Source organism: Simochromis diagramma, unplaced genomic scaffold (assembly GCF_900408965.1).
Source record: "Simochromis diagramma unplaced genomic scaffold, fSimDia1.1 OVJJ01000026.1, whole genome shotgun sequence".
Classification (NCBI taxonomy): Eukaryota; Metazoa; Chordata; class Actinopteri; order Cichliformes; family Cichlidae; genus Simochromis; species Simochromis diagramma.
This window is the reverse complement of record NW_024386985.1, coordinates 5699892-5724712: the sequence shown is the minus strand read 5'-3', so window position 1 is coordinate 5724712 and position 24821 is coordinate 5699892. Positions and strand designations below refer to the sequence as shown.

General features: G+C 43.3%; 3 protein-coding genes across 7 annotated transcripts; all 3 read left to right on the top strand.

The window, feature by feature from the left end:
* Positions 1 to 55: 55 nt before the first annotated feature.
* mbd3b (methyl-CpG binding domain protein 3b) lies at positions 56 to 9993 on the top strand. Of its 5 annotated transcripts, none has more exons than XM_040039918.1 (8): positions 151 to 179; positions 3824 to 3892; positions 4460 to 4619; positions 5634 to 5771; positions 6002 to 6092; positions 6271 to 6448; positions 7495 to 7647; positions 8868 to 9993. In XM_040039918.1, exons 1-7 carry the CDS (start codon positions 166 to 168, stop codon positions 7640 to 7642), a joined length of 798 nt encoding a protein of 265 aa, XP_039895852.1. In that variant the 5' UTR covers positions 151 to 165; the 3' UTR covers positions 7643 to 7647; positions 8868 to 9993. The 5 variants fall into 5 exon arrangements, with proteins under 5 accessions (XP_039895853.1, XP_039895852.1, XP_039895849.1 ...); XM_040039915.1 differs by lacking the exon at positions 151 to 179 and adding an exon at positions 2764 to 3483 and having other exon boundaries at positions 3827 to 3892; XM_040039914.1 differs by lacking the exon at positions 151 to 179 and adding an exon at positions 2764 to 3483.
* A 280-nt stretch (positions 9994 to 10273) lies between these two features.
* Positions 10274 to 24048, top strand: si:dkey-110c1.10 (unconventional myosin-Vb). The gene is made up of 35 exons (XM_040040604.1): positions 10274 to 10300; positions 10927 to 11037; positions 11171 to 11339; positions 12774 to 12918; positions 13028 to 13184; positions 13425 to 13568; positions 13683 to 13764; positions 13863 to 13970; positions 14060 to 14172; positions 14251 to 14519; positions 14610 to 14691; positions 14909 to 15049; positions 15194 to 15325; positions 15449 to 15532; positions 15631 to 15747; positions 15857 to 15954; positions 16043 to 16129; positions 16414 to 16734; positions 17568 to 17724; positions 17928 to 18167; positions 18294 to 18503; positions 18595 to 18688; positions 18779 to 18927; positions 19029 to 19235; positions 19353 to 19453; positions 19595 to 19709; positions 20317 to 20422; positions 20759 to 20881; positions 21207 to 21358; positions 21647 to 21736; positions 21808 to 21970; positions 22048 to 22345; positions 22867 to 23041; positions 23131 to 23211; positions 23300 to 24048. Exons 1-35 carry the CDS (start codon positions 10274 to 10276, stop codon positions 23459 to 23461), a joined length of 5010 nt encoding a protein of 1669 aa, XP_039896538.1. The 3' UTR covers positions 23462 to 24048.
* LOC120738593 (unconventional myosin-Va-like) lies at positions 18065 to 21859 on the top strand. Its single transcript, XM_040039911.1, has 10 exons — positions 18065 to 18503; positions 18595 to 18688; positions 18779 to 18927; positions 19029 to 19235; positions 19353 to 19453; positions 19595 to 19709; positions 20317 to 20422; positions 20759 to 20881; positions 21207 to 21358; positions 21647 to 21859. Exons 1-10 carry the CDS (start codon positions 18327 to 18329, stop codon positions 21770 to 21772), a joined length of 1350 nt encoding a protein of 449 aa, XP_039895845.1. The 5' UTR covers positions 18065 to 18326; the 3' UTR covers positions 21773 to 21859.
* Positions 24049 to 24821: the final 773 nt, after the last annotated feature.

The following is a 24821-nucleotide window of genomic DNA, read 5'->3' as shown; positions in this document are numbered from 1 at the left end:
AGGCCAGTTTGAGCCAGACATTATGCTCTTTTTATCAGGCAGACTGCGAAATTTGCGTGGATAATGTCTTTCATTTCTAACATCGAAGGGGGAGGGGACTGAAAGAAGAGAGGGGAGAAGGGATTTAACATAGCGAGAGGGAGAAAACCAGATAGTGTCTTCAAGATGGATAAAAACGAGTAAGTACACGTAAAGGACAATAAAACCGCGAGCTGTGGGTGTAATTATGACTAGCGTTTGATGCGTTATTCGGAATATGTTCGGAAACTATGTTTGCCATCGATCAGGCAAATCCAGCCGTCTAGTCTCCTCGCATTCTGCAAACATCCATGCACCGGCTTGAAGCCAGGCTGTCCGCGTCCCTGGAGCCTCGCAGCATGCTTTAATATCCCCGAGATTCACAGATAATACGGTTTAAGCACGGAGGCAGGACTGCGTCGACACGGTGCTGTTTCGGCGCAGATTTTTAGCCGTGCAAAGTAGAAATAATGTTTCTTTTTCCTGCATTGTTCTTATAGAAACTAAGCGTGACGTGTAGTTGAAATGCTGTGCGGTACATCGGTGACATCTACTTTGTTCATTGATAAAAGCCGGCTCCGAGCCTGAATGACAACGGTCGGCATTGTCGTGGTGAAACGGCTCTCCACTTTCACGCAGTTCACACAGAAACCTGCGCATTTCGGTGAAGAAACCACAAATAAATGTGTTTATTTTGCGTATTTTGCTGGATTTAATTATTTAGCGCCGGTCGTGGTTGTTGTCAGCGCCGCTTCGTGCTTATTGTTTACGGTCTATTTGTAGCTGCAGCCTAATTTATGTTTCCCATAGATTAACGTTGCTCTGGTGTTATGACACTGACGTCAAGCTACGGGGACGTAGAACGCACAACTTCCTGTAAGATCTGTCAAAATAAAAGCGTATACAGGGTCGCTTCAGTTCAAGAATTTGTAGGATTTAGCTGCATAACCCAAACTCTGGTATAACTAAGCACAGCAAGGGGGAGGCAGTCATACTATACTCAATCATAATATTATAATTATATATTTAATCGCATAACTGCATTCACATATTTGATAAAACATTGTTTTAATTCAACATGAACAATCACTCAAAAACTGAAAAACGCTAAGTAGATCTCAATTTATTTATTTATTATTAAACCTTACATTTCAAAGTCAAGAATTTAACTACTCAAATGCATTCAAATAACTATTTTTCAGTATTAGCTGTTTTTAATAGAATCAATAGAATATCTTTATTTGTCATTGTCCGGGTGTACGAGAATGTTTGGATCATCTCCCTGAGTAATGCATGCAATTAAGACACATCAATTTCTATAAAGTCTTGATTTATAAAACTAAAAAAAAATGAATGTGAATATTTAAATTAGAGGAAAAAGAACAAGAATAAATTAAAACACATGAACGTATCCGTTTTACGGTCTTTGGTGATATCACACACAAGCTTTGGGTTTAAAACGTGTGTAAGTTTGTTCTGTTTATATTCAAATGTGAATATGAAAATATTCATGTAATAAATAGTTTGAAAAGACTCATTACTCAACTGTTACTCAAATATTTAAGAAAATCTTTAAGATTAAGTGGTTTGTCACCCAAGTTTCAGATTTTAACATTAAAAATTTGAGAGACAACCGAGTATAAAACATTAGGAAAATTATTGTGAATGTGAGAGCCCAAACTTAATACCAGTTCAGATAATTGAACTTCATATGTTCAGCTAAGAGATTACAGACAGGCAAAATACAACCTGAAGGCAACTCACTTTGCTATTTAAATGAAATCAATGGTGCCAGCTTTGTAGCCTGCACAACAAATCCAAGCATAAACAACTTATCTGAAACCATATCATGAACCATTATGAATAATAACCATAAACACACAGAACACTCATTTGTAAATAAGCCTGTGAGTTAAAGACAGCCTGGTGAGCTGATGATGACTTCCATTGAAACAGGTATGGTGGTAATCCAGTGTCCTCCTCAGTCATGCCGCCACAGTTGATGCAGATGCTCTAAGTTACTATTGAACAAGTATTTAACACAGGCTGGTTGTTACTACAATAAATTGAAATTGTTTAATATTTTCATTACCAAATCATAAGACTTAATTTACTTACAGCAGTAAAATTATTACCTTTTTGGATGGAAGGTTACTATAAGGTTATTATAGTTAATGAAATCTAACTAAAATAACAAAAAAACCCTCTGGCAGCTAACTTTACTAGAAATAAATGTGTAAAACTAAATACAAATAAAAAATGAGTATAATAACTCTTGCGTGTACTGCCATGTAACTACGTTACAATGCATGTTTTAACACTGACCTCTTCAGGGGTCAGTATAGAGCACGGCTACTTAACATTGTGGACCACATGGATCTCACTTTGATCTTAAGTGGGCCGGACCGGTGAAACTGCCCTTTTCGTCAGTGTAAATAAATGTAACTACTTATTGGAGAAATATGATAATGTAAGAAAAAGAAACGTCTCAGTTTATCCACGTGTTACTTTGTTAAACGTGTTAATCTTTTAGCGTGACTGTGTAAAATTAGTATGTAAAATTACAGGCAGCTCATTAGCCAGAATGTCCTGCAATAACAAAACAGAAAGTTACTATAATTCACAGAAAATGTCCTTTTTTTGGACTGATTGTTTAAAAAAGGAAATTTTATGTTTTGAATTATTTATCTATCACTTAATTGCTTGTAGTATGTATGGCCTCAAGGAGTGCTTCATCAGCAAAAAAAAAAAAATCTGCAAATCTTGCATAAAAAAACTTTCAAAAGTCCAAAGATTTATGTCTTCCTGCACATTTTCCAAAGCCGTCAAGTGGGCCGGATTGGAGTCTTTGCTGGGCTGAATCTGGCCCCCGGGCCTTACATTTGACCCTCCAGGTTTAGGAGGATTATTTTCCCCTTTTTAAACATCAGTAATATCTTCCTTTCCCCCGGTCGCTTGCTCTACTTTACCCAAGAATCAGCTCACGCTTCGATAAGGACGTGCTTTTCTACCGAAATCCGAACGCACTAGCTTCCTGTTTGTGTCGCGACGTTTTGACGTATGTGTCCTGTTTTCCTTGCGGATGTAGCCCTCGTGCCCCGGAGAGACAGTCAGGTAGTGATGTGGCTGAGGTCCGCGGCGGAGCGATCTGCGCGACGACAAAGAGCCGAGATGTTCGCGCAGAGATCTACTCCAGAGGACGCGCGTAGTAACATGGTCGAAACAAAAGCGTGAGACGCCATAGGCCTGCCGTCCCAACAACATTATATACAAATATACATCGGCACATTTCCTAAAAGCCACTGTGGTCATCTGGAGTAAGTTTGAGTGGATTTAGAGATTACTCGCGTGGGAAATGGAGAAGAAAAGGTGGGATTGCACTGCTCTCCCCAAAGGCTGGAAAATGGAAGAAGTGACCAGAAAGTCCGGTTTGTCAGCTGGAAAGAGCGATGTCTATTATTTTAGGTACTGCACGAGCTAAGGGCTTGTAACAAAAACAAAACTTAGAAGTTGCACGAGACACCGAGTGTGCGGACGGAAGCGGGGCAGGAGTGTGTTCGGTGTCGATGTAAAGTTTGGGAATGGGAGGGAAGGAGGGGGGCTCTGTTTGCTGCACGACAACAACAAGGCCAGCCGGGCCAAGTCCTCAACAACTGTTGGGACTGCAAGGAGTGTGTGCAGGCTAGCAGCAGCTCCTCATACCTGCCAGGGTGTTGAGATAAATAAAGCTCCGTGTAATCTCCGCTAATGACCTTTTATTTCCCAGTGAAGTGAATCAACAAACCTCAGATTTGTTCTCATTTAGCAGAGGAGAAGAGCAAGATGAGGAACAGAGGCAAGAGAGGGGGGAGGCGGGTCGGTTGTATAGTTTGTGGTAGGCTAAATGTACAATCCTACTGGTGTTCACTGTGGTGTGTGATGTTAGATGCATTTGCATGAGTTACTCTAGCACGTATCCACCCACAGTTGTTCCTTTGTTTGGTCATCTCTCAGGCTCAAGATGATGCTGCTGCTGCTCCCAGCAGCGGAGCTCTAATGTTTCCACCCTGAAACATTTGACTAGTTTTAGTTTTGCCATGTTCACATTGTGATCACTGATGGAGGAGGGTGGGGTGTAGTTACACATGTTCAGTATATATTTTCATATGTGCCCATTTTTCCTGAGACGTGTGCAGCTTGTTGGTAGGTGACAGAGCCAAGGTGGAGTCTGCATCCATTTCACAAAGTGCTCATCCGCTCATTTGGATGTCTCCTGCTTCTCTTTGTTGCTGTTGACTTGTTGCATGTTGTCGTCTGTGTGTTACACTTTTCTGTGTGGTCTCTGTGTGTTTTTTGTCTTTCGTGTTTTCAGTCTCGGTGTGACCTTTGTTTTTGCTGAGAGGCAGTGCTAACCTTTTTTTTTTTTTCTTCCCCTGCCTCATCTCTGCATTTTCCTCGTTAGTCCATCTGGGAAGAAGTTTCGGAGCAAGCCTCAGCTGGCCCGTTACCTTGGTAACCAGATGGACCTCAGCTCTTTTGATTTCCGCACGGGGAAGATGCTGATGAGCAAGCTGAACAAGAATCGCCAGAGACTGCGATACGATAACAACAGCCAGAACAAGGTGACACAGTTGGCCTCGTGAAAATCAGCCGCTTGACCTCAGTGCTAAAGCGGGCTCCAGAATTGTGTTCTATTTACTGTCTGCCCTTTTATCTGCATGCCAGAATCCCGAGTGTGAAGTCTGTGATCTAAGTGGAGGAAGGACGCATGCAGCCACTGCTTTGTAAAGTTAATCTCTTTTGCGGATTATATGGTGCTCGTCTCGATAAACAGATTGGATCAGTAGCTCTAAGGAGTGTACAAGCAAGATTAACAGTGTAGCTGTGTAGACTGAGCTTAAAGCAAGACTCAGAGATGTTTCTGTTAACCTGCATCGATCACTGTGGTAACAGGTTAGCTGTGCGGCCCACACTTTCTGTGGGTCGCACAGCTAACCGCTCCAGATAAGGTGATGGCGAGGAGTTTCTCGAAATATTCTCCTGACAGTTCGGTCTGGAGTGATGCAGAACGAATGCATTATGATCAAACCTGCGGAAAAGTCACATTTTAGTAATGTACCCAACAAAACTGTGCAGTTAGAGTGGACAAACTGTTCAATGATGGTGAGATTACATGATTACATTTTTATGATCTGAGCTAGAGTCTGACGTCCACTGCTCGCAACACAGCTCAGGAAACTGATTAGTGTTTCTTTGGTGGATACAACATGTAAGATTAAATCAGAAATGAGGGATGTGCTGAGTGCAGATACAGATCGGAGAGAATGAGATGAAACATAGTTTGTGGTACAAGTTCAAATTTAATTACAGCTCAAAGAGTAAAATGGTGTTTGCAGGCAAGTCATTCAAGCTATGGGCGACCGTGACGAGCTGCATTCGATCACAACCATCAGTTGGAGGTTTTTGGTTCAGCACGCTCTTCTTCATGACTGATTTCCCCCAGCGACCGTTTGCCATCACCAAGCAGCGGCTGACCGGTCTCTGAGCCTATGAAGCAGAGGCTTTAGCTCTCTAGTTGAATGAGACGGATCCTGTTTCTCTTGTCCTTCTCATCCTCTGTTGATATTTTTGTTAAGGGTAAACCTGACCTGAACACATCACTCCCAGTCAGACAGACGGCCTCCATCTTTAAGCAGCCCGTTACCAAGGTTACCAACCATCCCAACAACAAAGTGAAGACGGACCCTCAGAAAGCCGTTGACCAGCCCAGACAGGTGAATAAACTGTTACTGTGACAATAAGCCAGAGAAATCAGGAGGCCTGTAATCTGACACTGTAATTTAAAGGATTAGATAATGAAGAGTGTGTGTAGCTAGGAAACTGGACAGACCAGTATTGCTTGAATACTGGTGGATGGGGGGGGGGGTTACTGCATTCGTAGGAACAATGTATTTCTGTTGAGAACTGCCTGCAGCTGAAACATTCTTCCTTATTTTGTTCACAGTTATTCTGGGAGAAGAAACTCAGTGGTCTGAATGCTTATGACATTGCAGAGGAGCTGGTGAAAACAATGGAACTGCCTAAAGGCCTGCAAGGTAAAACTTCATCAGCCTCACCAAGCACTTTATGTCCTAAAATGACATTTTGGTATTTCCTCTAAGAGCAGTTTTCGACTGAGCTCAGTAACTGCTAAACTTTGATAAAATATAAATAAACATGGGTGTAGTTAACAGTTTCTGGAAAGTGTCTGGTAACCACATGCTGGTCCCACAGGTGTCGGTCCAGGTTGCACAGATAAAACTCTCCTGTCGGCGATTGCCAGCGCTCTGCACACGAGCGCTGCTCCAATCACCGGGCAGCTGTCCGCCGCTGTGGAGAAGAACCCGGGAGTCTGGCTCAACACTGCGCAGCCACTGTGCAAGGCCTTCATAGTCACTGATGAAGACATCCGGTGGGTTTCTTAAAACAGTCTACACGTGTTTTGGGTTTTCAGAAAAAAAAATCTACTCATGTTTACCTGAGCATGTGATTTTCAGTTCCAGGAAATAAGACCTCCAGTAGTGGAGTAAAATTGAACTGAATTCAATTCAGTTCAATTTTATTTATACAGCACCAAATGACAACAACTGTCGCCTCAAAGCACTTTGTATTGTAAGGTAGACCCTACAATAATATATACAGAGAAAACCCAATAATCATATGACCCCCTATGAGCAAGCACTTTGGTAACAGTGGGAAGGAAAAACTCCCTTTTAACAGGAAGAAACCTCCAGCAGAAAAAGGCTCAGGGAGGGGCGGAGCCATCTGCTGCGACCGGTTGGGATGAGAGAAGGAAGACGGGATTAAAAAACATGCTGTGGAAGAGAGACAGAGATTACTAAAAAGTATGATTCAGTGCAGAGAGGTCTAATAACACATAGTGAGTGAAGAAGAAACACTCAATGCATCATGGGAATCCCCCAGCAGCCTATGCCTACAGCAACATAACTAAGGGAGGATTCAGCATCACCTGATCCAGCCCTAACTATATGCTTTAGCAAAAAGGAAAGTTTGAAGCCTGTCTGTTTCCTGAATCCAAACTGGAAGCTGGTTCCATAGAAGAGGGAACTGAAAACTGAAGGCTGTTTCCATTGTACTTTTAAATACTCTAGGAACAACAAGTAAGCCTGCAGTGCGAGAGCGAAGTGCTCTAATGCTGTGATATGGTACTATAAGGTCATTAAGATAAAGAGAGATGCAACAGGTATCGATTCTTTCTATCCCAAATTTAAATGCATTAGAAAAATGGGGCTATTTGCCAAATTCAAAGTAAGCTTGCCTTTTTTCTGTTATCTCTGATTAGCCCAATTCCAGTATTCTTCTGGTCAGTGTTCCTCAACCCATAGCAAGTGACCAGTGATCTCTGTAAAGACACCATCTGCTCTTTGTTGGTTTAATGGCTGTTATGGCCAGATGTAACTGCCAACTGTAACAGCTTCCTGTTGTGTTTACGTGTAGGAAGCAGGAGGAGCTGGTGTACAGCGTGAGGAAGCGGCTGGAAGAGGCACTCATGGCCGATATGTTGGCCCACGTCGAGGAGGCTGCCAATGAAGGAGAGGCTTTAAAGGAAGAGGGCAATGGCAGTGAAGACATGGAGAGTGTATAGCACAGGTTGGTGGAAACACTGAAGTGACAGTTTACTCAAAGATTAGATTTATGTGTTTAAACTCTGTATCACTGTTTATCTGTCCAGGCTTATTTTGTCCAATTGAGTGAATACTGGTTGTAGATACATCACACTTCTCTTTTATAATAAAGGTAGATAACACTAATCTGCAGAATGAAAATAGTTCCTGGATGAATCCGGTCACAACAACTTTTTTGAGTCGTGGCACATTTAGTGCTAAGTAGACACAACACTGTTCAAGATGGGGAAGAGAGACGGATCCCCGGGAGGGTCACATCAGGGCAGGTATCCGGTGTAAAAACCCGCTAAATCAAATATACGCATTAATGGGGGTGACCCCTGGATGAATAAGTGAGCGCCTGGAAAAAAGCTTGAATTCAGTTACCAGTCTTAGTTGATTTAGTGGATAATGTGAAGAATTTGTATTCATTATTGGATTAGTTCCTACAGTTTGTGTACTCTGCATGTCTGTGTCTGTCATGGCTGACCACAGTAAAGTGTTGAGCTCAAATCTGCTGCACACACCTGGTAGTTAACCAGATAACGGTCAGATCATGCTGTCACCATAAACAAACCATTCTGGAATTCATTTGGATCAGAGACCCTCCAAAGGGTCCATGCCTGGTTGCTTCGGTTCTCACCGGAGTGTTTGCATCTTTACAAAAAAATAAGAGGTTTGATTTAAACGGACACAAGTGTGGAAATGCGTTAGCGCCAGCATCTCCAGAACAGGGCAGCTTGCAACAGGACATTCTAGCTCACGGTGTGTCAGCAATAAGTTGAAATCACGTCTGCTTAATATTAATTTTATGTCTTTTTAAGGTTATCGGGGGGGCTCGCCGCAACAGTCCCAGTTTCTATTTTAGCCCATTGGGAAAATTAATTACCCACCGCTGTTCTAGGTGGATGAGCAGCATTAAAGCCAGAGGTGGGAAAAACGTGTATAAATGTAATATACTGGGGTTACCTGTCTCTTTTATAGGCCTGTAAGATAAATGTGGGGGAGAAAATCCACAAAAAACGAGTGGAACAAAAGCTTTGACGCGTTCTGCAGTTTGTTTGTTTTTTGTTGCAAACCCAGAACCGTTTCTCAGTGATGATCCAAATCATTCCTGTTCTGTAACTTAGTGCAGTCATTACACTACACTGTATAAAATATCACCTGTGCAATAAATCGATTTGCTAATATTTTTTTCTCTTGTAGGTTTTTGCAAAGTCCAGATGGAGTCGCTCCACACCTACATCTACGACCATGAACAGTAGGATTCCCCATTCCAGTCCAGCTCTGAAGAACCTAAACCTAAGCCCGACTTATTCCAGTACGACCTAAAGAGCCCTTTTCCCTTCGCCTGACCCCAGAAACAAGTCTCAAATGCATCCGTTCATCAATAACTCCACTGGATGGACTCCTCGGCCGTATTTTAGAGCCCACGTGATTGTTATTGAGGAAATGAAAATAAATAAATAAATGAAATCAAATGAACTTTCGAATACTAAAATAATAACTTATCTAAATCGTGGCAAATTCAGTGTTCGGTGATAAGTGTGTTTTCTACTAAAAAGCTTTGAATGAGTATGTATTTTTTGTGACAATCACGTCAAATCTGAACATTAGAGAAAAAAACTCGATTTGTTCCGGGCAGATTGGAAGTGAATGTTTTTGTACGTTTGCCATCTCTCTTTCTTGAATTTGTACGATACACTCCTGACGCAGCACACGCACAGCTCGTCCTTACGGTTTAGTTTGTGTCCGTTGGAACGGGCAGAGTCCAGTTTTTGTTGTCATTTTGAGAAAACATCTTCTGCACCAGCTGCATTGTGCTGAGTCCCGTTCAGTATTGACCAAAGAGGAGGCAGTCGTTCTGAAAGGCGTTTTAGGTTTTTGGCTTTGAGGTGAAAAGAGCGCACGACGGGACTGTGGGCGAGAAATGACGCGAGACCTCTTTCCGTTGTACACTTATTACTGTTTTAACTCTCATCATCGTTATAGGTGCTTACTGATGTTGTGAGACGCTGCTTATTCAAAGCTTTGTTACGATCACGGCTTCAGTTCATGTATTTTCTTTTTAAAAATAATTCTAATGTGTCAATGTTACCACACAATACGCTGCCTCCTCTGAAACACACGCACAGAATTGGGTAGAAAGCAAATTAGCTGAATTTTAGACTCACTGTCTTTTCATTGTATCACGAGAGCGGTAATATTTTGTATTTTTTAATCCCCAGTGAATAATGCGAAATCATGAAATTCCCTACAAAACATCAGCAGGCTGTTTGCTGAGATGAATTTGATTGTATTGCTTATTAAAATGAGTCAGTATGTCACAAAATGTGCTGAGTGTTTTTTTTTTTTTTTATGCCTTCAATGATCACCTCTGGACAAATGTTTCACACTCGGCACATCCAATCACTGCATCTCCTCGCAGATTAACAGTTAACTTTCCAGTCCTCGTGTCTTTATGTGGACAAAGTGCAAGCTACTGTCAGCTGGATGTGACGCGGCTTTGCAAGGAGAGGGAGGATACCGGCTGTTTGCTCAGAGGGACCTGCAGATGTTACCTTGTCTCTTGTGTTAAGTGATGTTTGTCCTCGTGCTTTGAATCATTAAAGATGGCAACACTGGAATTGTACAGCAAGGTAAGATTAGGATTAACTTGAGGGCTTTGCAATGATTTATTATTATTTATGGAATCTGCAATTTCGAGGTGCTTTGAATAAGAAACATCCTTTAGTGTATAAAAACAGCATTGCTACTTATCTTTGAGAACAGGTGTGCACTAATTAGATGCATCCTATGAGTCTGTCAGGTAAGCAAGTCTGTTTCATTGCCCAAGTTAGGACTATTCCTGATCTTTGATCTGGTAGCAGTGTGTTAGTCTGAGGTATTAAAGTGTTTACTGAATATATGAAAAATGTGTGAGACTGGAAGCTTATTTGTAAAATCTGTGCATTAATAAGTGAATTAGCGAATTGGATTTCTCAGCTTTAAACAATGCCTAATCCTCGCGGGTAGTTTGGAGGGAGGATGACTGCGGTTAATTTTTAACACAGTTTAGGAGCTTTTTATGCTGATGGGTACCAAATAGCTTCACTGGGTGAGTCCAGGAAGTGTGACATCTACCTTAACAGTGTTCAACAAAAATAAAATGGCAAATAAAATCAGCTTTCAGATTTTTCAGCACATCCAGATTAATCCTGCACTTTTCTTCTTTTTTCACTCAGTCTGTGTTTTGCACACCTGTGACAGTCTGTTCCTTTTTTAGGGGGCAAATGTGTGGGTTCCTGACCCAGATGCTGTCTGGGTTTCAGCCCAGCTTCTCCAGGACTACAGGCCTGGAGAGAAGCATCTGCTGCTACAGCTCTCAAATGGAAATGTGAGATGCAGTACTGTTTTACGCTCTATAGATTAAACCAAATGCTCAATTTTGATATAATTGCATCTGTCTAAAACCCCTTTCTCAGCGATGTCTTACATCCGAGACTTCTAACTTCCGCTTTCAATGACAGGAGGTCCGTTACCCAGTGGGCTCTCCCTCTGATCTCCCACCTTTGGGGAATCCCGACATACTGGAGGGCGAGAATGATCTAACAGCTCTCAGCTTTCTCCACGAGCCCGCTGTGCTGCATAACCTCCGGGTTCGATTCCTGGACTATAGCAGCATCTACACATACTGTGGTGAGCACTGCGCTGGAGAGATGGCAGGGAACTTTAGAAAAACAGGGATGATTACTCAACCAACAATAGACTGGCGAGAGTGAGAGAGGATCTTTAAATTCCTGCTGGAAAAAAGCCAGAAACAGCTCCTGTGTGCTTCTGTCTGCATGATTATACTGCAGCTCATAATGCTGTCTATAATATAGGAGGTCAAAGGCTGAAACTACACCCTCACTGCCACACTGTAAAAGGAAAGAAAAAAACTCTTATGTATGTAGTTGCACATTATCTTTGAATTAGATGACTCATCTTACTAAATCTTCATTTTTATATATAAATGTTTGACCTTTTTCATGACCAGACATCTCAATATATATTACACTGAGATGGCAAAGATCCTATATCCAATAATCCAATGATCCCACATGAGCAGCATTTGGCCATGGTGTGAAAGAAGAACTCACTTTGAAGGGCAAAGACCTCTGACAGATCCAGGCTCAGGGAGGGGCCGCTACAGCCATGTGAAAAAGAAAGCTTGCAGGACTCTGTTCAGCCCCGTGAAAATTAAGCCCACCTTTACTGCTTCCAATTAAAAGGAGAAGTACGAGCGAGGTGCTGCTAATCGAATGCACTTGATTAACTTTAGTTTATACAGTTTAAGGTTTTGGTAATTTGCTGGTCTCTGGCAATCTGGTTGTGCTTAACAAAATCTTCCAGCAAATTCCCTCCAAAGTCCCCTGAGAGTCTACAGGCCTCAGTTAGCACATTAAATGTAAAGGTTTATGATGGTAAAGTTAGAAAAAGTCTGAAAGACTGGCTTGTTTTGGAAAAGGTTCCAGGAAAAAGCCTCTGCTCTCTGAATAGACTAGCATAAATGTGATCATAAAGCACAGCCTCAGTGTTTGGGAGGAAACCAAAAACAGCATATCAGGACAAACACCTCACACCAGCTGTCCAGCATTGTTTCGGGCTTGTTCTGCAGCCACAGGGCCAGCGCACCTTGCAAACCTCAGTGAACTGAAGCAATACTTTCAAGAAAAATTCCTCCACAGCGATGTGAGAGCCTGATAAAATCATGCAGAAAACAATTCCTTCAAGTTATTGCCCACTAAAAGTGGTTCTACAACCTACTGAATCATGGTGTTTACTTAGTTTTTTGCAGGATTATATAAAGTCCTTCTTCTTCACATGATTGTATCTGCTATGACTGAGAGAAGCAACCAACAACAAGCAGGAAATGACCTGCTCCAGAAAGAGTGAACAAAAGTTAATGAAACGTAGCAGTGTCACATTATTATATAGTAAATAAAAGCATTTATTCACGTCCTCATTATATTAGAATTTCAAGTTTTATTCTAAAATCTGTTTTTAAATAACAGCCATGTTTATATATTCAGGTATATATTAATATTCAGGTTCTCGTGGTGAGATTGCTTTTCCTTCCCGTGTCTCCAGGTATTGTGTTAGTGGCCATAAATCCATATGACCAACTTCCAATATACGGAGAGGAGGTGATAGACGCTTACAGCGGCCAGGACATGGCTGACATGGAACCACACATCTTTTCTGTGGCTGAGGAGGCCTACCGCACTATGATCAGGTCAGGGGTCCTGGGTGTTTGGTGGCCTTATGCTTAATTAACTTTTTGAATATTCTGAGCATTAACTACACTGTGTGGGATGTCATGGTCACTGTGTCTTTGTGCAAAGGGAGGAGAAGAACCAGTCTATCATCATCAGTGGGGAATCTGGCTCAGGGAAAACTGTCTCTGCAAAGTTCACCATGAGATATTTCGCTGTGGTTGGAGGAGCAGCACAGCAGACCAGTGTGGAGGAGAGAGTTTTGGCTTCCAACCCAATCATGGAGGTAAAGGACCCAAATATTTCCCTCTTTTTGAATGTTCGTTATGGTTAAAAGTTTTAATATCAAATTTAGGAAGCGCTGCACACCTGAATCAGTGACAAAAAATCTTAGTAAAGAGACAAAGAATAACCTCTGCTCACCATTATTTTTATTAGTATGCAACATTTCGGTCTGTGCAACTTTGTAAGGTACAGAGTATAAAAAATTCTACTAATATAAAAACTTCTATATTTTGGTCTTCAGTCCATTGGTAATGCTAAAACTACCCGAAATGACAACAGCAGTCGTTTTGGGAAGTACATCGAGATTGGCTTTGGCAGAAAGGGGGACATCATTGGGGCCAATATGAGGACCTATCTGCTGGAGAAGTCACGGGTGGTCTTCCAGGTAAACTAACTTGCTACAATATAGTTAGGCCAGAGCAAAAAGCCACACAAAACCACAAATGTCTTGTAGAAATAATGCATCATCCGTGCTTTCTTCCTATTTGTTTGTTTTAAGGCATCAACAGAGAGGAACTACCATATCTTCTATCAGCTGTGTGCATCCAGAGAGCTGCCTGAAATGAGGTCCCTCAAACTGGGTGAGAGGCAACCCCCTCAGTTTGTTCTCAGAAGAATACCGTGTCCACGTTATTAGGTTCACAGTGCACTGAGTGTGAGTGTGTTTTATTGAGTCCAGATGCTCCTGAGAATTTCCGCTACACTAACCAGGGAGGAGAGATGCAGATACCTGGTACTGATGATTTGTCAGACCTGGAGCGCACTCGCAATGCTTTCACCATTCTGGGTAGAATGTTTACATCAAATCATGCACGTATGATATATCTTTGAAGATAAAACAGGAAATCCTTCACGTTATATATGTTGAAATTGCAGGTGTGCAGCCTGACCAACAGATGGAACTCTTCAGGATCCTGTCAGCTGTGCTCCACCTGGGAAATGTCAACATTCAAGCCAGTGGGCGAAGCTCTGACCGGGGTTACATTGATGTAATGATCTACATGAATACTTTTGCATTCACTCGTCTTTTGTTCATATTCCTTCATAATAGTTGCTTTGCTTCTCAGGCAGAGGACCGCTCTCTGGCTGTCTTCTCCAAGCTGCTTGGAGTTGAGGGATCTCAGATGGCTCACTGGCTGTGCCATCGCAGACTTGCTGTAGGAGGAGAGATGCTGGTTAAACCTATGACTGGCCAGCAGGCCGTAGAAGCCAGAGACGCACTTGCTAAACACATCTATGGTCAGCTGTTCGCGTGGACTGTCCAGAGGCTCAACTCAGCTCTGCGGGCCCAGCAAGGACGGACCAAATCCTTTGTAGGGGTTTTAGATATCTATGGGTGAGTGAATGAACTCTGTGACTGTGCAGTGTGTGATTAAAGTTTTTATATGCCTTTGACGTGGACTGACAGGTGTCTCCCTTGGAGCAGGTTTGAGACCTTTGAAAGGAACAGTTTTGAGCAGTTCTGCATAAATTATGCAAATGAAAAACTGCAGCAACAGTTCAACAGAGTAAGCTGTCGTCCTTTCCCTCTGTGATTTGTGCCCTTCCTGTTTGTGTCGTGTTTGTCAGAGTTAGTTTATGCTGCTTTTGAACTGTTATATCAAAGAAATCAGTCCTTTCACCTGCGCTCACATCACTGTCTTTTCAGTCTTTTGTTGGTTTCCATCATGGGTATGGTCTTTCTCTAATTCTGTCTCATTATTACTTGTTTGGTGGTGTTTGCAGCATGTGTTCCACTTGGAGCAGGAGGAGTACGTCCGTGAGGAGCTTGCATGGAGCCGGATTGAGTTCAGTGACAATCAGCAGTGCATCGATCTAATAGAGGGACAGCTGGGCATGTTTGATCTCTTGGATGAGGAGTGCAGGGTTGGTCATCCAATCCTCTAGTTCTGTTCGTTCTCGTATCTTTTTTTTCCTGTGTGGATAAAAGCATTTGCATGTTAACTAACTTAGACATTTGTGACAACTGTGTTAGCATGTGTAATAACTGTCCATCTGTGCATTATCCAGATGCCTAAAGGTTCTGATGAAAGCTGGGTGCGCAAGCTGTACGACCAGCACCTGAGCAGCAAGCCTCACCCTCACTTCAGGAAGCCTCGCATGTCAAACAGCGCCTTCATCGTCCTGCACTTTGCTGACACGGTAAGTGACATAATGCTGGATTCGTCAGGTCTCAGGTGAATCTCTGAGCTCTCTCTGAGGGCCTTTTGTAATTCTCTTCAGTGTGTCTGTGTTTGCAGTGATGGTTTCTTTTCTTTTCGTCAGGTCCAATATGAATGCGATGGCTTTTTAGATAAAAATCGAGACACGGTCTTTGAAGAGCTCATTAACATTTTGAAAGCAAGTCAGGTAGATATGTGCTAAATATATATGAATTTATAATTTCTAAGCAACATTAGTTTCACCAGCGCTGTATGTATGTGTGTGTGTGTGTGTGCGTGCTTCAGTCTGAGCTGGTCGCTGAGTTGTTCCAGCAGCAGAGAAATGCGTCTCCTGTGGCCAATGGAAGCATTCGCTCAGGTAAACGAGCCACCAGAGAACACAAGCTGACAGTAGGCTTTCAGGTTAGATGTTTTTCTTTCTTTTTTCATTTATCTTTTCATTTTTTTTGCACATCCATTCATCCTAAACATAATTTTCCTGCTCATTGTTCTTTTTTTTTGGGCCTCTCAGTTCCGTCAGTCCTTACAGATGTTAATGGAAACTCTCAACAGCACCACCCCTCACTACGTCCGCTGTATTAAACCCAATGACCTCAAAGAGCCTTTTCTGTGAGTCCTTACTTTTGCTTACTTCCACAGCTAAGGTTTTTGGTGTGATTTAATGGGTACTGCTTTTATAACATTATATACATGTTAGGTTTGACCCTAAGAGGACAGTCCAGCAGCTAAGAGCTTGTGGGGTGCTGGAGACCATCCGCATCAGTGCAGCAGGTTATCCGTCCAGGTACTGAGTAATTCTAAGACTTTAGTCTTTATAATACGAGCACAGTGTCGTGACAGTGTGGCTCTGAGACATGTGCGAAGATTGTCACATAAATCAAAAAACTTAATCAAAACAGTGACTTAAATGCTATCACGAAGTAGCAAAAGAATCAATTTGTATAACTGTTCATCGAGATTAAATAATTATCTTATTGTAAATGGTTGATTGATCGATTTTTATGTTATAAAAACAGAAATATCAACTGTTTTTCTCTGAGATTTACTCTATTTGATCTGTGAATCCAGATGGACGTATGAGGAGTTCTTCAGCAGGTATCGAATTCTTCTTCGGGGGCCTCAGAGCCAGGACCAGGCCCAGGCCTCGTGCAGACAGGCCCTGCCTCAGCTCATCCCAGATCCGGACCAGTACTGCTTTGGAAAGACAAAAGTATTTTTCCGGGCTGGTCAGGTGGCTCTTTTGGAGAGGTTGAGAGCTGAGAGACTGAGAGTGGCTGCTGTGATCATCCAGAGTCAGGTTAGAGGATGGCTGGCACGGATCAGATACACCAGGATCCACTGGGCTACTCTCACCATACAGAGATACAGCAGAGGGGCGCTGGCCAGACGGTGAGGACAGCAAGAGTGTTTGTGTCTCTTTACTATGATGTATGGCTATGTCAGGCTAAGCCACTTCATTTCTTTTAAAGGAAAAATAGGAATTTTCTAGAATTCTTGTTAATGTTTGAAACACTAGATATGATTACCCAGATTTAGAAGATGATTGTAGTGAGAGTAGGTAGCAGGTGAAGGAAAGCTTTCAGAGGTGGAGGTATGCTCTGAGAAAAGAATGAAAGTAAAAGCAAGAGGGGGAGATGGGTGTAACAATGAAGCTGCAGGGAGCAGAGGAAATGAAGGTGGATGAGTGAAAATACCTGGAGTCAGCTATCAAAAGCAGAGAGAGAGGTGAAGCAGTGGGTGGAGATGAGTGTCAGGGGTGATTTGTGACAGAAAGATAGCAGCAAGAATGGGAGTAAAGGTTTAAACAATGGCAGCGTGACCTGTTATGATGTGTGGCTTGGAGACGGTGGCACTGACGAAAAGACAGAGAGCTGAGATTGAGACGTAAAGCTCCTCACTGGACATGATTAAGAATGAGTCAATCGCAGGGACAACTCAGAGTCAGACAGCTGAGATGGTTTGCACATGTGCAGAGGAGGGCGAGAGGATGTTGAAGATGGAGCCGCCGTGAAGCAGGAAAAGAGAAGGTGCAGGGATGTAGTGAAGGAGGACATGCAGAGGGTTGGTGTGACAGAGGAGGATGCTGGGATAGGTTGAGATGGAGGCAGATGAACCACGGTGGGGATTCTTAAAGGGAGCAGCTGAAAGAAGACAAAATGACAAAAGTCTAAACTTAATAAAATATTCCATATATGAAACTCTTCTTTGTTGCATGGCTGCAGACTGGCTTTGATCCTGCGCTACACCAGGGCTGCCTTGGTGATCCAGAAGACTTATCGTATGATGGTGGTCAGGCAGCTATTTTTCATGATCCGACACGCCACCGTCACCATCCAGGCATTCACCAGGGGGATGCTGGAGCGCCGCAGATACAGACTGGTCAGCATTTAGTGTCTCCCTCATTACAGGGCACAGCAGATGTTTAAAAAATGGCATCAACCTTTATACTCGGGTTTGATTTATTTTCCTGTGTAAATATGTTTTATCCATGTTTGCTCTAATCTTAAAAGAGGCTATTTACACGCAATTACAACTTATAAACACTTGACCTGAATGCATTTAAAGCCCTGTTGGTTCCTCAGCTGGTGGCAGAGAGGGCGGCCGTGCTGCTCCAGGCCACGGTGCGTGGGTGGTTGGCGAGGCAGGCGTACAGGCGCGTACGTGCGGCGGTCGTGTTCATGCAGTGCTGCATCCGCCGCAAGGCTGCCAGGAGACAGCTGCTGAAACTGAAGTCTGAGGCCCGCTCTGTGGAGAGATACAGAGAGCTCAACAAAGGCATGGAGGTCAAACTGATGCAGCTGCAGTTGAAAGCAGACCAGGAGGTGGGTGAGAGTTGTGCAGGGATTTGACCATCTCATGTGATTTTGATAAGCATTAAATAATTGTATGAGTCAAGAGGTCGTTTCACTTTACATTCACATGGCAAAGTTGCTTTTGTGTGCATCCAGGCCAGGGAGAGCGCTGCTTTGAGAGAAACCCTAATGGCAGAGCGAGAGGCTTCCAGCGCCGAGCTGGCGGCTCTGAGGGCAACGATACAAAAACTAGAGAGCCAGTTACAGGAGAAGCCTCCGCCTGGGCCTGTTATCAGCGAAAAGGAGGCAGAGGAGAGAAGAAGAGCTGAAGAGAAAGCTGCCCAGGAGATCCTCCAGCTTAAAGAAGTAGGTCTCCAAACAATAAACACACTTTCCTCCTTTTATCTAGTAGGGAATGCTTCTGATTTGGTCTGTTTATTGACTTTGATTCTTTAAGGAGCTGCAAGCACTACAGAAAGAAAGGGAGAGTTTTTGCAAAGAGAGAGACGATCTCTCGGCTTCCCTGCTGGAACAAGAAGAAAAACAAGAAGGTGGGCCTTCCCTTTACTAGCATTGTACAGTCACAGCTGTTTTTCTTCTGTCTGTGTCTGTCAAACATTTCCTTCTCTCTCTATGTGCAGAGTGTGTGCATCAGGCTGTGTCTCAGGTGACCTCGGCTCTTCGGGCAGAGGTGGACGAGGAGAGGAGAAAGTATCAGGGTCTCCTGAGAGAGTTCACCAGACTGGAGCAGAGATATGACAACCTCAGGGAGATGAGTCTGCTCACAGAGGTCATTAGCTAGCTGCAAAGGGAGACAGCCTTAAATGCAATTTGTTCGTTTGAAAATTAATCTTGAGTGCTTCCTGTAATTTCTTCCTCCTCATGTCGCAGCGCACCAAAGGCCACAGAAGAACCGACTCCACCCAGAGTCTGGAACCTCTCTCTCCCTCGACGCCGCTGTCCCCCCAGTCTCTCACCCCACTCTCCATATCACCATTCCCATCTGCTGTTCCATCCCCAGAGGAGGTCCGCAGGATCAGCGTGACGTCCCCCTCTGCAGAGAAGAGAGTCTCAGTGTGGAGCTCTGAAGCCTCAATGGTAATGAAATAAAGAGGACCACACGACTGAAGTCCTAACTTTCACATCGTCACTGCAGCATCACCAGCACAGGCAGTGTCCTTTACTATCTCACTGTGTTCATGTTTGTAATGACAGGAGCAGCTGATGGAGAAGATGGACGTGGCCAAAGACCCATCGGTGAAAATGAAGGGAGAAGATCTGGCTCATGCTTATGATGCTGTACGAGTGGCAAACAAGTCAGTCTCTCAACACCAACTCATTCCTTCATTTTGGCAGAGCACTAGCTTTCAGTTTTGTGCAGTGATTTATATTTGGTGGATGAGCTCATTATTAGTTATTCTGTCCTTAATCTACATGTCTGTGTGTGTGTGTTTCAGGTTTCTGGAGAGCCAGCTACGTAACCAGTGCAGTCAGTGGGAGAAGGAACTGGAAACTCTGAGGAGTCAGCTTGCCCAAGCGGTGTCTGTTTCTTCCTCTGCTGCACAGAGACAGGTATAAACTTATTAAAGCCCCACATGAGAGGGTTTTAAAAAAAAAAAGTTCTTTAATGAAAGCCTAACACTAGGAGAAGGGCTGGAAAAATCAATAAAAGGAGAGGTTAAAAAAAGAGAAGAAGTTAAAACAGAAAACATTGCCTAAAGCAGGGGTGGGGGAACTCCAGGTCTCAAGGGCCAGTGTCCTGCAGGTTTTACATGAGTCCTTAATCCAACACAGCTGATTGAAATGCCTAAATGACCTCCTTAACATGTCTTGAAGTTCTCCAGAGGCCTGGTAATGAACCAATCATTTGATTCAGGTGTGTTGACCCAGGGTGAGATCTAAAACCTGCAGGACACCAGGCCTTCAGGCCTGGAGTTCCCCAGCCCCGGTCTAAATAGTCACGGCAGGACATTTCACTGGTATCATTACTCAGGTCATAATAAAACTGTAAGAGTTCTCTGGATCTGACGGTTGTCACTTATTAAAGCTGTCCATCTGTAACGTTTACCATTTATTCATTCGTCACTGTTTGCGTGTCACTTTGTTTCAGATCATCGTTTATAATGTTTATATATTCACATTGAGGCTGAAGTCACAAATTTAAATGTGTTTTTTAAAGGATGTTCAGGAGCTGCTGGAAGCCCGAGAGCGTGAATGTGTGAGGCTGAGGAGAGAGCTGAAGGAACTGAGAAACACAGTCTCACTGAGGCGACTTCTGACACAAGGTGAGACTTTACCTGAATGAGCCCGGAAGCTGAAAGTCACTGCAGGCTGGAAAAAATCTGCAGGCGCTGAGTCTCCTGTGGAATTTTAAAACAAAAAACATCAATGCAACAATAGCCTAACATAGGCTCCCTCACTGGGCCTATGACTGGCGGCTCTATCACTGATTTGATTTGTGTACATTTTGATCATGAGACTTTATTACCAATGGTAAATGAACACTTATTATTAGAGTAATATAATTACAATAATCTGCCTCTCAGTTTAACAATCTTCTACATTTATAGTTTTCAATGTGCTGTTCTCTGTTTCACTGCCACGGCGTGTTTCCTCTTCAGTTTTCCCATCAGCTTTGGCCACAGAGACTTCCTCTCCTGCCCAGTCGAAGCCAGCAGCAGTTACTGGTTTACTGGAATGTAGAAAAAGAGACGAAACCAAACTGATCAAGAATCTCGTCACAGGTGAGATCAACCCCCCGTCTGCCTCAATCATCTTCACCCACCTCTTTTTCTCTTCTTTCTTGAAGGTTTTGAGGAGCTGTGAAGCAGGCGTTTAAGATGAGGGATGAGATTGAAAACATGTTTTGAAAGGCAATAATCAAGCACTTTTATAATGATGGCAAAATGTGTCAAAATGTAATTTGGAGGGCAGGGTTTGAATGTGTAATAATTCAGCGGTAAGTATGATGTCACTGTAGAAATAAGTGTAGCCAGCTCTTGAAGCTGACAGCATTGCCCTGGCCTTGTCCTCTCTCTGCCACTGCTTCCCTTTCTGTTTGTGCTTCAGACATCCGTGTTGACAGCGCCCTGTCTTTGGCTCCCGGTCTGCCTGCCAGCGTGCTCTTCCTGTGTGTCCGCCAGGCCGACTGCAGCGGGGACCAAGCTCGCGCTCGCTCTCTTTGTAGCGCTGCTGTCACCGCTATGAAGGCAGCTCTGAAGGTGACCTGATCTCTGAGCCTTCTCGGTGTGCCGTATGGTTGAAGTTTAATGTTTGAGGACGGTTCACGTCGAGTCAGGCAGGCAGCCGTTTACAAAATGACACTGACAGCTGACTTTGAAACTTGTCCTTGTGATTAATTTGGCCCACATGAGCATCTCATACCAACGTAACCATAACAAAGTCTGTTTTAAACACATCTGTTCAAACAATCACAGTTTCATTTTTCATTGTTAGCAATGATTTCTAATTAAAATGTAACCATTTTCCCTTTCATCGTTTTTCTGCAGAAACATGTCAGTGACATAGACATGGCTGCTCTGTGGTTGAAGAACATCTGTCTGTTCCACGACTTGTTGACCCAGCACTCTCCAAAGCAGGCAGGCTCAGCTTTCATTTACTTTCTACATCACTGACTAGATTATAAAAGTTTAGGATTCACTGATTACTTTCACACGTGACTGGACTGATTGCTTTTCAGACCCTCGACTCAGACACACTGGTTCCCCTGTCTGCTGATATGAATGACTTGATCCGCACCCTGAGTGACCTCTCTATCCAGGCCTATCAGCAGCTCCTTTCCATCACCGAGACCCGTCTACAAAACATCATAGGTACTGCAAAAAGTGATGATTGACGCTCTCCCCTTCTCTGCTCCTCTTATCTATTTTCTAACTCTCCCCTCCCTCAGTCCCTGCCCTGTTGGAGAGCGAAACCATCCAAGGTCTATCAGGCTCAGCGGCGAAGCTGGCAGTGAGCAGGAAGCGGGCCGGCTCAGACCCCAGGACTGTAGGAGGCGAGGCTCCCACGATGGCGTCTGTGCTGAGGGAGCTCGGAGCCCTTCACACCGCTCTGACTCAACAAGCTCTGCCCAAGACCCTGATGGAGCAAGCCTTTCACCAGCTCACCTACCTCATCTGTGCCTCTGCTTTTAACAGCCTGCTGCTGAGGAAGGACATGTGCAGCTGGAGTCGTGGCCTGCAAATACGGTAGAAACACACTTTAACCCTGCACTTAGATTTACAGTCTGACATGAGATGCAAATAAAGACGCAGACCATAAACATATTCCGCATTAACTAGTATATCTTGATTTTGAAGTCCATAAATTTTAAAAATTAAATGACCTCAATTTGTTTGTATCTCAGTTGTGTGATCTAAAATGAGGTTAAGTTGTTTTCAGATTAGCATTTAGCATGTAAAGGCCAAATAAAGGAAATTTGAAAGGAGATTTTTCAGCGCTCTTGTTAAATAAAGAGAAGCTGTAGCCCACAGCAGCCTAGATCTACTGCAGAGATGAATGTCATATGTATAATACAGCATCCCCACAAACACAGCTTCAACTTTAATAATCAGCACCCTGAAAGAGTGTCAACATTAATTTCGCCTTTGTTGTATTCCAGAGCTAGATCACGTGCTGCACAACAGTCTGCATGCTGTTCTTTCCACCTCCTTTGTGTGGTCTTATAGAAATAAACACGGATTTATCTCAAATCCTTTTCTTGTCACAGCTACAATGTGAGCGTGCTGGAGGAGTGGCTGCGGGGCCGCGGTTTACAGGCAGGGGGCGCTGTGGCCACACTAGAGCCCCTCATCCAGGCAGTGCAGCTGCTGCAGGTGGGGAAAAAGACCGAGGCGGATGCTCAGGGGATCGTCCGGACTTGCAGTGCCTTGTCCAGCCAGCAGGTGGGTCTGTTTGTCTACTTGGATTCTGCTAGGAGACGAACGTGTGTGCATGATTTCATTGGCTGCTGGTCTCTTATTTTGTTTGACAGATCGTGAAGATTCTGACCCTCTACACCCCCCACAGCGATCTGGATGAAAGAGTCACTCTGAATTTCATACGTTCTGTTCAGGTACAGTCTGCAGATGTAAGGTTAAACATGTTCCTCGTGTGGAAAATACACTGCATCCCATGTTCCTCTCTTGTCTTTGCTTTCCTAGGGGCTTCTCAAAGGCCGCTCTAACAGTCAGCCTTCACAGCTCCTAATGGATGTGAGGAGAGTGTTTCCTGTCATATTCCTCTACTCGCCTCCCCCCGTCCTCAGCGCGGAGCAGTTAGTCATCCCAGACTCCCTCAAGATCTCCTTTCTGCGCAAAGCATAAGAAGCAGGATGCAAATTTATTAATGCTCCAGTGAATTTAACTCCTAACTTGCTGACGTTATTCCTTGGAAATTGAAATGACTTACTGAGAATTTCTCCTTTCAGACTTTTAAAATGTGCATTAACTTGTTTAATTAGGCTGTCATCGGTGTAGTCTGCATCTTATAGAAGGTTGCGAGTTATTTCAGAAAGGTACATCTCGGAAAAATAGCTAAAATGGCATGAAAGAGAGCACGTGTTAAAGACCTGGATAAAATTTAATCAATATAACTAAATAAAACTAAATGTGGCTATTCCTTTGAACAGTTTGACAAAGAATGACCACGAGCTTTTATTTCATATTTTATTGGAAGCAGAAACACAATGAGACTGCAGTCCCAGCAACCTCAACCCCCAATAAGAACAACCATAATAATAATAATAATAATAATAAAAAACAAGCCCAAAAGAAAGAATCTTTAGAAACATCTCGTGTATAAAAAAATTCTCATGCGAGTACTTTGTACCACTACACAGCATCAGTAATACATATTTATATATTCACAAACATTTGAAAAATAGAAAACGATAATTAAATATCAAAATAAAGAAGACAACAATTGGCAGTTAAACATCAAATAATTATGCGTGCTGGCACAATACACGTTTTTTTACTTTTTGTTTATTGTTCCTATCATGCACCGTATCTGGAAGTACCGGACCAGCAGCGCTGTGCAGGTATCTGTCTGTGTGGCCTGCTCAGCGAGACACTTCAGGACGGATCATGCATGTGTGTCCACTTGTGTCTGTGTGCTTTTCGTTGTGCTTCATCCACCTCTGTGTGTGCGTTCCTGTTCAACGTGCCAACCTGATAATCCAACACGCAGTCCGGGCCTCTGAAGGTGGAGGAAGGGGAAGAATTTCCTCTCCTAAAGTATCATTGTCAACAGCAATAAAGTTTTTGTTTTTTTTCGTGGCATTTCCAGCTGCGTACCTGTTATTGATTTTGCTATTAAAAGTAGATGTGCCCTCTTAATAAAAGACCTTGTACACACACAAGATCATATTAAGGGATTGCTTAACTTTTAGCTGTGAGTAGTTTTCACTAGCAGGCAGCATGTTATATATAATGATATACGATGCATTACTTTGAATGGCTCCTGATCAGGCCCCATTAAAGTAATACAGACGCTCTGTTATTGATCTCTAGAGTGCACGCGGTCTTTCTATACCCTTCAATAGTAGCTACATTTCCAGATTGGGCACCCAGTCGCACATAAACACCAGCTGTGCAGTCACTCGCAGCAAAATTCAAGTCTACAAAAGAGCAGCGAAACTTCACTTCACATAGTATGACGTGTGTTTGTTACATCCGAGCTATT

Excerpts from the sequence above, each read along its gene's own strand:
- mbd3b (XM_040039914.1), top strand. The coding sequence starts at position 3,374 with ATGGAGAAGAAAAGGTGGGATTGCACTGCTCTCCCCAAAGGCTGGAAA. Across the intron at positions 3,484-3,823 it reads AGCGATGTCTATTATTTTAG|CAGAGGAGAAGAGCAAGATG; the intron begins GTACTGCACGAG and ends GTTCTCATTTAG. Across the intron at positions 6,449-7,494 it reads GTCACTGATGAAGACATCCG|GAAGCAGGAGGAGCTGGTGT; the intron begins GTGGGTTTCTTA and ends GTTTACGTGTAG.
- si:dkey-110c1.10 (XM_040040604.1), top strand. The coding sequence starts at position 10,274 with ATGGCAACACTGGAATTGTACAGCAAG. Across the intron at positions 14,692-14,908 it reads TGCAGCAACAGTTCAACAGA|CATGTGTTCCACTTGGAGCA; the intron begins GTAAGCTGTCGT and ends TGGTGTTTGCAG. Across the intron at positions 18,928-19,028 it reads AGATGAGTCTGCTCACAGAG|CGCACCAAAGGCCACAGAAG; the intron begins GTCATTAGCTAG and ends CTCATGTCGCAG.
- LOC120738593 (XM_040039911.1), top strand. The coding sequence starts at position 18,327 with ATGGCAGAGCGAGAGGCTTCCAGCGCCGAGCTGGCGGCTCTGAGGGCA. Across the intron at positions 19,710-20,316 it reads CCTCTGCTGCACAGAGACAG|GATGTTCAGGAGCTGCTGGA; the intron begins GTATAAACTTAT and ends TGTTTTTTAAAG. Across the intron at positions 21,359-21,646 it reads CTATGAAGGCAGCTCTGAAG|AAACATGTCAGTGACATAGA; the intron begins GTGACCTGATCT and ends GTTTTTCTGCAG.